This window comes from Nyctereutes procyonoides, unplaced genomic scaffold, assembly GCF_905146905.1.
Source record: "Nyctereutes procyonoides isolate TBG_1078 unplaced genomic scaffold, NYPRO_anot_genome, whole genome shotgun sequence".
Taxonomy (NCBI): Eukaryota; Metazoa; Chordata; class Mammalia; order Carnivora; family Canidae; genus Nyctereutes; species Nyctereutes procyonoides.
Window position 1 is genome coordinate 8,918,849 of NW_026575133.1, and position 15,159 is coordinate 8,934,007.

Genomic DNA, 15,159 nt, shown 5'->3' on the forward strand with positions numbered 1-15,159 from the left:
GAGGGTCAGACTTGACTCTCATCAAGCAGGTTTATGACATACAAATAAGAGAAATCCTTTTTAAGAAAAAGGCAATACATGGGATCCCTGGGTGGCGCAGTGGTTTAGCGCCTGCCTTTGGCCCAGGGTGCGATCCTGGAGACCCAGGATCGAATCCCACATCGGGCTCCCGGTGCATGGAGCCTGCTTCTCCCTCTGCCTGTGTCTCTGCCTCTCTCTCTCTCTATCATAAATAAATAAAAATTTAAAAAAATAGCATTTCCCTCTTAAAAAAAAAAAAGAAAAAAGAAAAAGGAAATACAGACTGAGGCACCAACTACTCAGTTATTTTACCTTTTTCATTATAAGATAAAACATATATACTGAAAGATACATAAGACAATGTATAGTTTAATGAGTTATTGCAAAGGGAAACACCCTCGCATTCACTATACTGTTCGGGAAATAGAACCTTCCCATCCCAGAAGCCCCCTTATGTGTGTCCCCTTCACAATCTTAAGCCCAGTGATAACCACATTCCTGACATTCACAGTAATCACTCCCTTGTGTTTCTTTAAGGTTTATCACCCAGGTATAGCTCTCTAGGCACAATAGCATAACCTGCCCATTAAAAAAATTGTCACATTTAAAAAATCTCTTATAATCCATTAGTTCCCTTCCACCTCTTTCCTCTCTTCACATTTATTTGTAGTTTTACCTTGTCTGGGTTTTGCTATCTGCATACATAATGGTGAGTTCCTCAGTATCCTTCATCTCATGTGCTTTCTGAAAAATGGCAGCTGATCAGAGGCCTGATCAGACCCATGTTTGATTCTTTTGGCAATACTGTAGATGATACTATGTTCTTTGATCAGGACACAATAATATTAGGGTGTCTGCCTTTTTTGTAAGTGTAGACACTCCATATCTAGGTCCATTATCTATGAAGAGTTGCAAAATTCTATTTTTATTGTTCCCTTTTCACTTACTAAAATTCTTTTATAAATAAACAGATGCTTCTCCTTGTCTGCAGTATAGTTACCTAGTGGTACAGTTTATATAGGAAGGCGGAATCAATACATGATGCTTTCCCTTTATCAGTTTTTACATAATGAATTGGCTTTTATCCTCTGAAGGTGAACGATAGGCATTTTTCTTTTTAAAATATCACCAATTCACAAATTTAAACAACTTTGGTAGATTTTAGGTAATTGCAATGATTATCATTTGTTGAATTTTTTTTTTTTTAATTCATAAGAGACACAGAAAGAGAGAGAGGCAGAGACCCAGGCAGAGGGAGAAGCAGGCTCCATGCAGGGAGCCCGATGTGAGACTCGATCCTGGGACCTCAGGCGTTAAACCACTGAGCCACCCAGGGATCCTTCCCTCAGAATTTAAAGGCTTCACTCTTTTGTTTTCTTGTTTCTAGTTACTGTACACTTCATTTATATTCCTACTGCTGAATCAGATTAAACCAGACTTTTCATTGGATTTTTTGGGGCAGGTAGATTATTCATTTATTTAACACATAGTATGAGCCTAGCCCTTTGCTAGTTGCTGAAGATACAGGGATGAAAAAGACAGACTTCATGGAACTTATAGTTTTGGGAGCATTAAAAAGTTATCTAATGTAAACTGAAATTCAGTTGCAGTAAGTAACAGAAAGTTAAAGAGTTGAGCATATACTGGGAAGCTCTAACCTAATCTGAGGAACTGGCCTGTGAGCTGGGACTTGACAGATGAGTAGATGCAGGCCAGGAGGCAGAGCTGGGAGGAAGGGGCATGGCATACTGGTGTGGTCAGGGTACCAGAGGAAGAAGTGTGGCAGGTGAGGCTGAAGCAGGACCACGGTGCTAGAAAGGGTGTTGGTCTTTTTCCTAAGAACAAAGAGAGGGCCTGGAGGCTCCTTAAAAGAAAAGGTCGTGTAACTAAAGCTTTTATTTACCTGGTTAACAACCATTTCTGCCTTCACTCTTCTTTCAAAGAGTCTTTTCAAATGTTCATCAAAATTCTGTGTGCTTTCTTGAATGGAGTTTTGAAGTTTCTTCATTTCTGCTTCTAACGACTGAAAGGAAGCCAATAGCAAAGTTAACATTTAGGAAAATCAAATGCTCAAAGGAAGGGGTGTTCACATTTTGCTGCAAGGGAGGGGCTGGGGGAGAACAGGCCTTGTGAAGGGTCCTGGGCCCTCCACCCTCTTCAACCAGAGATGTTCCACTTGGATCTGTTTAATGTATTGTGAGTCTGAGATTTTTGCTTTAAAAAGATTATACTAGAAAAAAAAAAAGGAAATAACTGATCATGGCTAATGGTGCAGGCAGAGATAAGCCTAGTAAAACAAATCACAGCAAATCTTTCTAGAAAATTCTGACTTCCTCCTTAAGACAGAAATTTCCAGGTACACAATCTGTACCCTAAAAATAATCTTGATTTTTTTTAAGCCATGACCTATCTTAATGGAAGTTTTTAGATTTTAAGGAAATAAAGACTGAGTATGTAGATATATAGGTAGAGACAGAGATAGAAACATACATTAGATATAGGCGGATACAGACATAACACATATACTTGTTCTTGTTTTCAGTATATGTTGTCTCCAAAATAACTGTATCAGGGGAACAAAGTCCCACCCACTCCCTCTACCTGCCCCCCCTTTTCTGAGATTCCACCAAGATGCAGAGCTAAGCACACAGTAGGTAAGTAGAAAGCTATAAATTTATATTTATTTTTTTAAATATTTATTTATTTAAGAGAGAGAGAGAGAGCCCCTATCCAAGTGGGGGGAGGGAACTAGAGTTTGCGCTGAGAAGGAAGTTCTAAATACTAAATTAGGGAAAGAGAGAAGAACCTTATGTTATGTTGAACTGGAATTAGAGGTAATAGTATGAAGTTTTGATATCATATATATAATTCAGGAAGAAAATACAAAAAACAAATGTTACAATATTAAAAATTGGTGGGTGTAGGTATATAGTATGGGTATACCAGATACATGGTATACGGATGGACTATTGACATAGGTATATGGTATACAGATAGTACTATTCATATAACATTTTTGTATGTTTGAATAATTCTAAAATAAAAATTGGCAAAAAAATAATCTAGTGTTGGGAAAATTGGTGGAGATATAAAATGAAATAAGATTTGCCATGACTTGATAATTGTTGAAACTGGATGAGGGGGGTCATTACACTATTCTCTCCATGTTTTTTATGTTTGACATTTTCCATAATATAAAGGTTTTTCCAATAGATTGAGAAAAGATAAATTGGAGATAGTGGACACAGAGTTTTCTAGGCATTTGCTGAGGAGGCAGTGTGCATTGGATTGACAGAAAAGTGGGGACTTTGTCCCCCCTTTTAACTCACTTTGAAATAAATTCAGACTAACTCAAAAGTCACAAGAATCATAGAAAGAATTCCAGAATCCTCTTCAAAGGAGTCTTTTTTCCTTTTTCCTTTTCTTTTCCATAAGATGAGAGATGTATCCAATGTATAATATTACAGCATATGTCTATGCTGGAGGGAAAAACTGATGTGGGACAAAGGGGTAAATTGCCAGAGTCACAACATTGAATGGTAAGATGGGACAGGATTGGGTATACAACTGGAAGACCGGGTTTGGGCAGGTGCAAGGGAATTTCATCCCTAAGAAACAGAAAGGGAGAGTCTACTGGTTCAGGGCAGGTGGAGGATAGATATGACAGGAGAGTAAGGAAAATCTCTTCTAGTTACTTCTCTCCTCCCAGTGAAATAGAAAATAAGGTGAGAGTGAGCTGAGGAGGTCAGGTGTTGGAAGTTTGGAGACAGAGGAGAATGTGTGATGTGCTCCTCTTAGGATCTTGCTACTTAAAGTGTTGTCCTCTGATCAGCCACAAGCCACACCACCAAGCTGCTTGTTAGAAACCTCAGGATGCTTACATTTCCTCAAGATGACAGAATCAAACCTACATATTTGACAAGCTCCCTCAGGTGACGTGGACTAAGGTGGGGAGGTGGGGTGGGGAATGGAATAGTATCATTGAACAGCTCTAAGGACCCAATAAAGACTAAGGTCATTAGAGGGAAAGCAGTCAGTGTATTTTCTCTCCCCACTGCATGGTGCAGGTGCAGAAAACGCTGACTAGGGCTTTAGTCAAGGCGGGCTTTTACCCACTGAGGACGACCAAGGAGCAGGGAGGTGAGAGGGTAGGCAGCAGACTATTTTCACAACACAAGACCAAGGAACAAATGCCACCACTAACTGCTTGAAATTTTTACTGCATTCAAGACTGATCATTTTGGCTTTTCTGCAAATACTATCTTTGGATGAAATGTTAGAGCACTGTTAGAGGTTTGCAGTGAATAAAAATGGGAACAGGGTAACAATAGGTTCAAAGAAGTTGCTCATGAGATATAGCTACTATAAAGCTGACAAAGTGTCCTGCCTCCAACGGATGGCATGATTTTACCTTCTTCACAGAGTAATAGATATTTTTATCTGTACACCATCAGCTTTTATATCTTTATTATAATTGTAAGCAATTTTAATGTGGGAATGTTTCTTTGTGATGCAAAGAGATAACAGTAGGAGAACTACTTTGCAAATATCTCAGGTGAGAACTGTAAAGTATTTGCTATTGATTGTCCTTCTTCTGTCAAGTCCTCTCCTTGGGATTGAGAAGAAATCAAGCAGGAGTTATTACTGAACTCGAACAGATATAGAAGACACAGAGCAGTGCCTAGAACATACTCTAAGAGATGTTCCTTAACATTTGAACAATGAAAGGAGGACCAAATGAATTGTAACAATGTGGGAAATGATGAAATCAACAAGAACTTAAAAAGAAAACAAAATGACTGTTGCAATATGTTCTTTTTGTTTCTTTTTTTTTTCTTTTTGTTTCAAATTGTGCTACCTCTTCAAATTTATTTCTACCCACTTCCCCAAGTTCTCTTGAAAATTTAGGCTGAAACAGTATTCTTAAGCTACTAATGACACTGAGGGAATCTTTTCACCTAATTTGAAAAGATATTGAAACAAAACCTTGGTAGGGTTTATTAATTCTTTGCTCCTCTGACCTTTCTATACTTATCTCTTTCTTCATTTAACTCTTTGACTTTCTTCTCATAGTCTTTGAATTGTTTCCTCTCCTCTTCAGACCACAGAGTATCAGCTTTTGCCATGAAAGGAGGTTGAGGAATCACCTGAAGATGAAATGGAAAGCATACTCTGTGGCTCAAACATAAATACAGCAGTATGGTAAAAGTTCAGAGTTATCATTACAGTTTAAAAAAAAAAGAACCCTTTAAAATAGTATATAGTTCTTTATAGATAGTTTTTCACATTGGTAAGACAATGGCCTGACACTTTGATTAAAGGATATGAAAAAGTTACAGCTATTTTTCTGTGATATAAGTGAGGTTGGGTAATTTGGGATGTACAGAGACTCTTAGGTGACAGTTTCAGAGATGTGTGTTGAGATCTTCAAAACTAGAACTACACCTGAGCTCCAGAAACACTTATGACAGAAATCAAAGGGAATGTTTCTTGTTCAGAGAATTACAGATGCAACGTTATCACTGCTTCTTATAGAGACCAAAACCACTATGGTTGCTTGTTTTTGTTCTTTTATCTGTTTTATGTAAGATGGGGAAGCAAGCCTGGGGTTTCAAATTTCTTATTCATCCAATGTGGTATGTTTATGAGGTCCTGGGAGGCTGTATATTTGTTGCTGTAGAATTTCTAAAACTTGGGTTAATATAGACAAGAACAATCAAATTTGAGTAGCTCTCTCTACCCTGTTCCACCTTCCATAAGAATGTCCAGAAATCTTACCATTTTCAAAATATCTTCCTTCTTGACTTCCAGGACTCCTCCCATCATGTCCATCAGGGCTCGGCACCTTGTGTCGGGACCCTGGAAAAGAGCCAGGGTCAGGGAGGGCAGCTGAGACAGAGATCTGGCCCTCTGGTGGCACCAGAGGCAGACTCCTATCCAATGTTAGAATGACTGCATTTAGAATTGGGGAGGGTGGTGAATGGTATGGAGAGAAGAGGAGAAGGAAGCCACTGAGATTCCAGGGACCTCTGACCATGACAAATGTCTTGATGTGTTTCTATAGTGGAGTAAAGTACAAGACTATACAACCAAATTAGCAACAAGTATCCCTAAAGAAAGAGGGTCTTAGGTACATTTGAGCAAAACTGCATACCTGTGTCAGAAGCTGTTGCTCCATTTCATGGGTCATGGTCAATTCTGCTCTGGCTTTTAGCCACGGATTAAGAGTTTTCTGAGCTGCAATCTGAAAAAGAAAATGTAGTTTTCCGCTGTTATTTTTTTACAAAATTTAAACCAAACCTTCCTTCCACACAAACCAAGGAAGAGGTTAGAAAGTATCAAGAGGATAAAGGAAACATCCAGGTTTCCTATCTTGGAATAAAGAGGAGATCTAAAATGAGAGGATTGAAAAAATCAATCATAACTTCTCTATTAACTCACAGCTCTTCTCCATTACTAAAGAGATTATAGCAGGGATCTGATTTAGACTAGGGGGGCAAGAGAGGGGTTCAAAGGAGTGTCTTCTAAGCTAAATTCTGTTGGATGAGGGCCCTGAAAGGTCAATAGCTTGGAACATTCAAGCAATTATGGGAATGCAAATGTGGCCAGCCCAGAGCAAGTAGTGAGAGCAGCTGAAGAGGAAGGGGGCTGTGGTAGGCAGTCACAAAGGGACTTGCTATCTGAAGAGAAATGAGCAGCCGCTGCAGGGGTTTAAGCAGGGGAAAGACATCATAAGTTTGGTTTGTAACAAGATCACCCTCCTGATGTAGAGGAGATTACAGAAGAAGCAAGTGTAGTGAAGCTAATTATGCACATACAAGAACTGTCCACAGCAGGATTATCAGTGAGAGCTGCAGAGTGAGGTCCTTGTTATTACTATGCTCCAGAGTCAGGTTGGCAAGAGTCTGGTTCTGGAAGAAATGATTTCCTTAAGCAAGTACAGTAGACTGTAGAGATAAGGATGTACTCTGAAGGATAAAGGTTTGGGTTCGGTTTCCAACTCTGTCACTTACTAACATTGTAACTGTGGTCAAGCTACTTAATCTCTCTGTGCCTCAGTTTCCTTATCTGTAAAATAGAGGTAATAGTAGTACCTATCTTATAAGGTCTTATAATGATAAATTAGTCTCCATCTACCTAGGGCACTTAGAACTGTATCTGGCTTTTAATAGGGACTGAATAAGTGTTTGCTATTATTTCTAAGCAATACTATTACCTTTTTTGTTCCAAAGAAGTCACACTTGTTTCATATGAGCAAGGACTTTTTAAAAATATTTTCTAGTATTTCTTATGTTTTAGAAGTAAAATATGGTTATATTTAAATTGTTTTCTTTAAGCATTTACTTGTAACCACCTCTAGCCAAACACCTTTTAAGAAGGCTGACCAGTGGGGTACCTGGGTGGGGGCTGTTGGTTAAATGTCTCACTCTTGATTTCTGCTCCAGTCATGATGTCAGGTTGGTGAAACTGAGCTCCATGTTGGCCTTTGAGCTAGTCGTGAAGCCTGCTTTAGATTTTCTCTCTCCCTCTGCCCCTCCCCACCCCTCTTAAGAAAAAAGAAAGGCTGACCATTGAACCCCCTTTCTCTGGGATCCATACTGCCTTAATGACCCAGATAATTACTGGAGTTTTGTCAGCCTCTCTCCCACAGTGTGACCCAAACTTTTTGGGCTCTGGACCTAACCGGGTCAAATGAGATATTGGGACCAAGAGATTCTAGCTTAGACCAGTTTTCCACTTGGGTGAGGAGAAGTAAAATAGAAACTGCTAGAGGAAGGTAAAAGGCAGAAATAAGTAAGCTAAGAGAAAAAGAAAGTGGACTTCTTGATTCCCCACAAGGTTCCAGTCTTTGGTCCCTGCTTCTTTCTAGGCTTGACATCCAAATCTCCCTTAGATTCCATAGGATTCCGAAAGAAATTCTCATTATTGCTGAAGCAATATCAACTATTTTTGTTTCTTGTGACCGAGAATACCACCTGATACAGTCACTACCAGTAGTGCCCATGAGGAGATGAATATGAAAGAACTCCGGAGAATGTCCTGAGGGAAGAGGCAAGGGATGATGCAGCTAGCCAGTACCTCTTTGTTTTCCACAACGAGGGTTCTCTCTGGCTTCTCACAATCATCAAATTCTGGTTGCCAGACCACTTCTTCCAAGTCCAGATCTAAAATAATTTCTTGAATCCTTACATTTTTTTCCTTCACACGTGCAACTTCAAACTCTTTTTGTTTATATGCAGCATCAAACTCATGGTTGAAAGCTGTTTTTACTTTGTAAATGACATCCTAGAATATCAATGTGACACTGAGAACACATTGCATGTTATAGATCTTTACTGGTAACATGGTCTTGCAGTTTTAATTTTCCTCCAAAATCACCTTATAAATCATCAAGAAGTTAATATTTCTAAAATACAGTTTATAGTAAGTCATTTATTGGATCAATAATCCACAGCCACATCCTATCATGGGTAAGATTAAGGCAATAGCCTTAATCACAATCTACTTTCTGAAATGTAAACTATAACTCAAATTGCAGGTATGTTGATAAATGCTGAAGAAGGTGACGGATACCTGGAGATCTTTGGGCTATTCTCCCAACTTTTGTATATGTTCTAAAAAATTCATCATAGAATATTTAAAAAGCAATATGTGGTATTTAAATTGGGAAATGACTTTTCTTTGAAACTGTGTTTAGGGGAGATGTGGTAAGGAAAGGATGGCCTATAGAGATTGGACAATTTCCCAGAAAAGCACAACAACACACAATATTTTTCCTCTGTATAGTCAGGTCATTCTCAGGTAGGAAGGGGACCTAAATGGGCTAGCCAGATCAGCCAATTGCCCAGGTGGCAGTGGGTTTAATTGGATTGCTCCCACCTGTGCTAGTGAGTGGAATGATGGTCAACTCAAAGTAGCCTTTATTTTACCATCAGTGTTCAGTCTATATATCTATCCTACTGAAGATGAAGCCATTAAAGTAGGTAGAAAAATGAACTTAACAGCGGACACCAGAATTTCTCTTGGGCTGAAATTTACCTTCTTGTAGGAAAATGCCTTAATTGAACAGCAGAAAGGTGAGACACCGAGGGCATGGGTCAGCAAAAGCTGAGCAACAAAAGTGATATAAATGCACAGGAATTTCAGAGCTTAGAGGAGGAGAAGAAAAGAGAAGAGAAGAGAAAAATAGGAAGAGAAAGCAGAGTATCAGGATAGGAGGTTGGAACTCAAATTGCAGATTTGGTTGGAGGACTTTTAGGAATAGGAACTGACAACATTAAATTTTGAACCATCCACATTGATGCAATCTCAGTCACTGGATTTTCAAAAACCTTTGGTAGGTATATGTATTCTGAGACTGAGTTGTTCACTGGAGAGTAAGGAGTAGTATCTTAGAGCTTGTAGGATGGAACACCCATGAATCCGTTACCATAACTGAGATGTCAAACTGCCAATCCACTATTTATTGTTGTAGATTAGTCTGCATTTTCTAGAATTTTATGTATAGAACATACATCCTGCCCACAGCTGTCATCCTGCCTAGGCTGTCACTGCTGGTGACCCTTCCTATGTCATAACATCCTCTTTTTTGTATTTTCTTTTTGCAGTGTGGCTATGTAGGATAAGATATGTGGTGATGTAAGATATTAGGATATGTGGGGTGTCTGTGTGTTGTGTGACTTCCTTCTTATATTTTAAATGATCCAGAGTCTCCTTATGGTTTTTCAAGTAAGACATACGGGGATAAACAGAGTTGCTATTCTCCTCTCATTGGAAGACCATGCCAATGAAGTTATGCTAGGTTCTTCAGAAAGAGGAACTCAAGAATTCAATATGAGTATCATTATATAGACACCACAAAGCCTCTTTGAATGTAGGACTCTGTTGACCTCGAGTGTACTTATTCCTGAGACCCACAAGAGAAGTTACGGAAATCTTAGAAAATGGTATTTCCTTGGATTAAGGGGATAGATAAGCAATCATATCTTGATCTTACAAGAGGTCCTAATGGACATCTGAGTTACCTTGAAGACGGCTTTCAAGGATCACATTTATCTTTAAGCTTACGGAAGATATAAGTAGATAAATAGTTTGTTTGTGGCAGAAAATGTTATCATAGAACCCAGTCCAAAGAGATGAAAGCAACTCTTGTACACAAGTTCTGTTTGAATAACATGGACACTAGCCATCTGGATACTTCTCTATGTACCTTAAAGACATCATTTGACTGGCATTAGATTTCAATTTGAACTTTTACAGGAAGCCTCATGGGGCGTTTTAGAGATTTTAGAGGATAAAGAAGAAATTCACTTACTTTCAGTAATATAATTTGGTTGATTTTCTCCTCTCTGGAATGAAGTTCCAATTGGCTTGACAACAAAGAGGCATGTACCCCAAAATCAGTACTCAGACTGCCAAGCAGGTAATTGGGCAAGTTGGCATTTTTTACTGCTGTATCTTCTTCTTCCTCTTCTTCATCCTCCTCTTCATGATGCTTTTTAGCCAAGGTGATTGTAGACTGAACCTCTACAATTTCCTTCCGTAACTAAATATAGAAAAAGGTCAGACAAAAGTTATGCAATAACAAGAATTCTCTAAAGGGCAATTTTGCAACGACTTAATTATTTCAGTCATTTTAGATGTTAAATTATCTTGCCAACAACTGAAGTGATGGATGGATCATGAAACTCATGCAGAAGAGTTAAGCTCTGGAAACTGAGAAACTGGATAAGTCAAAAGAGTGAAAATTGCCCTTGATACTATGTAATATTTATATTTCTGTCAGGATGACAGCTACTTGTGAATATTTTGAATCTTTCTTGGTACCTAAACATTTAAAAATATATCTTCTTTTCATGTTTACAAAGAAACTTATTCACATAGGACTGGTGAGTATCTGTTAAGAATTAAGTATGCCTTCACTTTATGTTTCAGGAAAAGAATGGATGCAAGATTCTGGCAAAACTACATTGATGGGGCAGTGTTTCTCTAGCAGTCTGAAAGAGATTGTTGCTGCTTTGAAACAAACAAAAAGCTGGAATTGCTCCAGGAAAACCATAATTCTACCAAAACAGATACTTGTTCATCTTTGGTCAATTATTTAAAAATATAATTCCTCATGATAAAAGAAGATAAAAGGGTAGGGTAGATAAAGACAACTTCTGGCCAGAACAAGAACAAAACCTCAAATCTCATTTTTTAAAAGTATGTCCTTCTACTTGAGGGCTAGCCAGTATTGTATAAGATTATAGGCTTCTTGATTTACCATGCAGATTTAGCTCTATATTTATTAAAATATATTCTACAAATGAACAAGGAATGAAAATATAAACAGTTTCTAAACTTAAATTTTATCCTAACTCAAATCTGTATGGAGATCCTAAAATAAAACACATTCTTACATAAACACATATATATTTAAAATTGTACTTTAAGACACTCTGTTTCAATCTTCTTTTGCCACAAAACTCTCTTTAATTCTTTCAATTCTTCATCTGTGCGTTCTTTCATTGGAAAGTTCTCAACCACGTAGGGCATGTGAAAGCACTTGGAAAAACAAAAGCAAGATGAGATAAATTCATTTGTAGTACAATTGTGTGTATCAGAGGTGGAGTGAAGGATATTATTGCCGATCAAAATTAATTCACAGGTCATCATACATGAGTGAAATTGACAGTGGGAACTTTCTTTAAAATAAATAATGTACATCGTTAGCACCGGTGTAAACTTTAGGTAGAAATACTGTACTTTTGTAAGGGATTTATTTCTAGAGCAGTGGTTCTCAACTAGGAATGATTTTACTTGCCCTGTTCCCGTCTTCCCCAGCCCTGCAGGGGCATTTGGCAATGTCTGGACATATGTCTGATTTTCACTAATGAGAGTTTTGGATGCTACTGAGGCCTAATAGATAGAGGCCAAATCCATAAGACAATCCATAAGACAGCCCCCACAGCAAAGAACTGACCAGCCCAAAATGTGCCTCTCTTATGAATAATACTTAATTACAAATACGTAGGGTGGCCATATATTTCATTATCCAAATGAGAGGGGCAGCATATTTGAAAGTGAGAAGAGTGCTCTTAATTATTATTCTAGGACCACAGGCATAGGCTGGGCCTTCTGATCACCCTACACAAAGAGGGAAATTGTGTTGGGAGGAGTCTCAGTGAAAAAGGATCAAAAAACAGACATATAGAGGATGTAGGTAGAACTGTAACCAGTATTGTGTCTAGTTTTCTATCTGTGTGGAATGCGAGTGAAATGGCCTTTTGGAAGAGATAGATCGGAAGAATGAATGCAGGTAGTTCATAGGGAAAGAGAAAATCTCAAGAGACTGCTGGTGTGGAAGCTTATAGGAACTGAGCAGATAGGAAAAAAGGATAACAAGAGAAAGTTGTGCAACTAGTGGAATTCGGTACAAGGAGGGCAAAGCATGCTCTGACTGTTTTTCCATGTATGGACTTTCTTAAAATTATTTAAAAGTTTTTTTCTGCCATGAGACTTTCAATGAAAATTCTCATCAGCTAAGGTGCTAGGCCTGGAAATATGTCTGTTACCTTAAGAGCTCGACCTTTCACAGCCATCGAGTTCCAGCATTCTTCTTTAATAAGTTCAGCCAAATAGGCCTTGGCGAGGTTATGCATCTCTGCATCTTTTCTTATCTTGCAGAATGTCGATGAAGGGGAATAATAAACATGAATATGTGGCTTATGGCTGCACATTTTTTTCAAAGATTTTATTTATTTATTTATTTATTTATTTATTCATTCATTCATTCATTCATTCATTCATGAGAGACACAGAGAGAAAGGCAGAGACATAGGCAGAGGGAGAACCAGGCTCCCCATGGGGAGCCTAATGCAGAACTCGATCCCAGGACTTTGGGATCACGACCTGAGCCAAAGGTAAGCACTCAACCATGAAGCCACCCAGATGTCTTATGGCTGCACATTTAATGGCTATCTTCTTTCCCTAACACACGGAGCTGCCCTATGCTGAGATGCATTTTGGGAGAAATACTGTCCTGTCTCAAGGACCTTTCCTAAAGTTTAGTCTGGTGGCTTGGAACTCCATTCCTTGGGCACTGGGGTGTCAATTCAAACAGCTCTAATGGCAGGCAGGTCCTAAACATGAGCCAGGGTGGTGTGAGGACAGTTGCATGGCCATAGTGGGATGGATAGTTAAAATGCTCACTATCACAGATCTGGCAGGTTGGTGCAGGACTGGGGAATGAACCGCTGTGCCAGGTCTTCCTGATTTATTAGACAAGTTCAGAAATGTGTATTTTTTTTAATGCACCTATCAGATATCTAAATGTTGGCTTAATTCTTGTCAATGCATACCTGAAGTGTCAGTTTGTGATCTCTGTCTTGGGGTCACTTAATTCATCTATTATTTATGTACACTATAAATAATGCTCCATTACTCTTGGGGATCATATGCTTGACCTTTTAGAAACATATGGTACCTCAATTAGTTTTATCTGATTAAGTAAGCCAATTGTTTGACCTTTAAGTGATTAAGAATTGTTTTTTAAAAAATATTATTTATTTATTTGACACAGAGAGAGAGAGACAGTGGGTGCACAAGCAGGCAAAAAGAGAGGGAGAAGCAAGCTCCCCACTGAGCAAGGAGCTCAACGTGGGGCTTAATCCCAGGACCCTCAGATTAAGACCTGAGCCAAACACTTAACTGACCGAGCCACCCAAGCACCCGAAGAATTCTTGTTTTAATGGAGTTTGCTAAAGGCCTAATGTGAAAGTGAGGACCAACAATTTTTAGTCCTTAGGGTCCCCTTTAGAACCTCTTTTGCATTTCTCTTTGTTAGCAGAATTATCTACAAACTAGCTAAGAATAATATCCCCCGGATTAGAAAATGTCATAGTTGTTCATTCAATCATTCATGTTTGTTTTATTCATTGTCTGATCAAAGGCTTTGTCTAATTTGCATTTAATTTCTTTTTTAGCCATTGGGTTAATGGTTAATAAAGTTTTAAATTATTTTTTTCTTAAATAAACAACTGTTTTGGCTTGTCAGCTATCAGAACCTGCCTGATTCCCAGCCCACCAGCTTTTTCCTCTCTTCTGCTGAGGCTGTTTGATCAACCCCTCCAGACTCGGTCCCTAATTCCGTGTTGAGATTGTCATTACTGGGCTTTGGTCTTTTTGCTCTGGTTGAGATCCTAAACTAGGGCTAGCTAATAGCCTGGTCCCTTTAGGACTGGGCTCCCTGACTGGTGGGTACCACTAACGCTTCCCAGGGACTAGTGTCCTCTTTCCAAATGTGCCTGGGTTTGTGGTGTCATCTGCTAACACTGTTCTATCCTGGACTGTCTGGTTCCACTATCACATCCAATCTGGGGCTAATATTTTTTCAAAGCCCAGAGCTCAAAAAAGGTAATAATATTGGGGAAACAAGCATGTCACGAGCCTTTCTCTGTACCAAAACCTGCTCAGAAGATTAAGAAGGCTTCTGGAAGAATATGCAGGAATCTGAAAAGCAGCAAAGAGTATCTGGAACAGAGGCATGGGGTGGGGGTAATCAGGGTGGCTTTATCAGTGGTCTGTAGGTCAGCAGGCCAGAGGAGCAGGTTTGTGAGGATGAGTGGTCACACATGAGCTTGGAGGCAGAAACAACACGAGTGAGGATGAGGTTAGGCACCCAACCCAAAGTTGGTACGGAGTGGTCAAGCTGAGCAGGCTAAGAAAGCCTCATGCCAGAATGGGAGGAGGCATTCCAGGCTTGGGTGAAGCCAAGGTCAAAGGGGAAAAGCACTGAGAGTGCTTCCTGGATATTATCCAGGTTGTGAGACCTTAGCCAAGTGATTCTAGGTCCAAATCCTCAGTTTCCTCAAGTCAGGACAACAACCACCTACCTTTTTGGATGGTTGCAACTATCACAATAAATAATTCAAAATGGTCCTAAATTGATGCCTATTTGTTATAAGAAAATGGGATCATTTCTAATAGCTTTCTGTTGAGTGTAACAAAAGCCAAATTCTTTACCATGATGTTCAAGGTCTTCAGAGCTGGCCTCTGCTCCTACCTCATTCCATGAAACTCTCTCCTGTCTACTGTGCTTCTGCCCTCCTGGCCTTTCCGTCCTGGAATACTTTAAGCCATTTCTGCCTCAGGGCC

The 15,159-nt window shown here is 39.1% G+C and overlaps 1 protein-coding gene across 1 annotated transcript in view; it reads right to left on the minus strand.

The window, feature by feature from the left end:
* The window catches only part of CFAP43 (cilia and flagella associated protein 43), a 111,605-nt gene that overhangs the window by 18,659 nt on the left and 77,787 nt on the right, over window positions 1–15,159 (minus strand). The window contains exons 21-28 of the mRNA XM_055300310.1: window positions 12,579–12,683; window positions 11,452–11,568; window positions 10,337–10,567; window positions 8,101–8,307; window positions 6,176–6,265; window positions 5,800–5,880; window positions 5,043–5,168; window positions 1,925–2,044 (exon numbers count right to left, since the gene is read on the minus strand). Coding sequence (XP_055156285.1) covers window positions 1,925–2,044; window positions 5,043–5,168; window positions 5,800–5,880; window positions 6,176–6,265; window positions 8,101–8,307; window positions 10,337–10,567; window positions 11,452–11,568; window positions 12,579–12,683 — 1,077 coding nt within the window. The remainder of the gene's footprint in view (window positions 1–1,924; window positions 2,045–5,042; window positions 5,169–5,799; window positions 5,881–6,175; window positions 6,266–8,100; window positions 8,308–10,336; window positions 10,568–11,451; window positions 11,569–12,578; window positions 12,684–15,159) is intronic.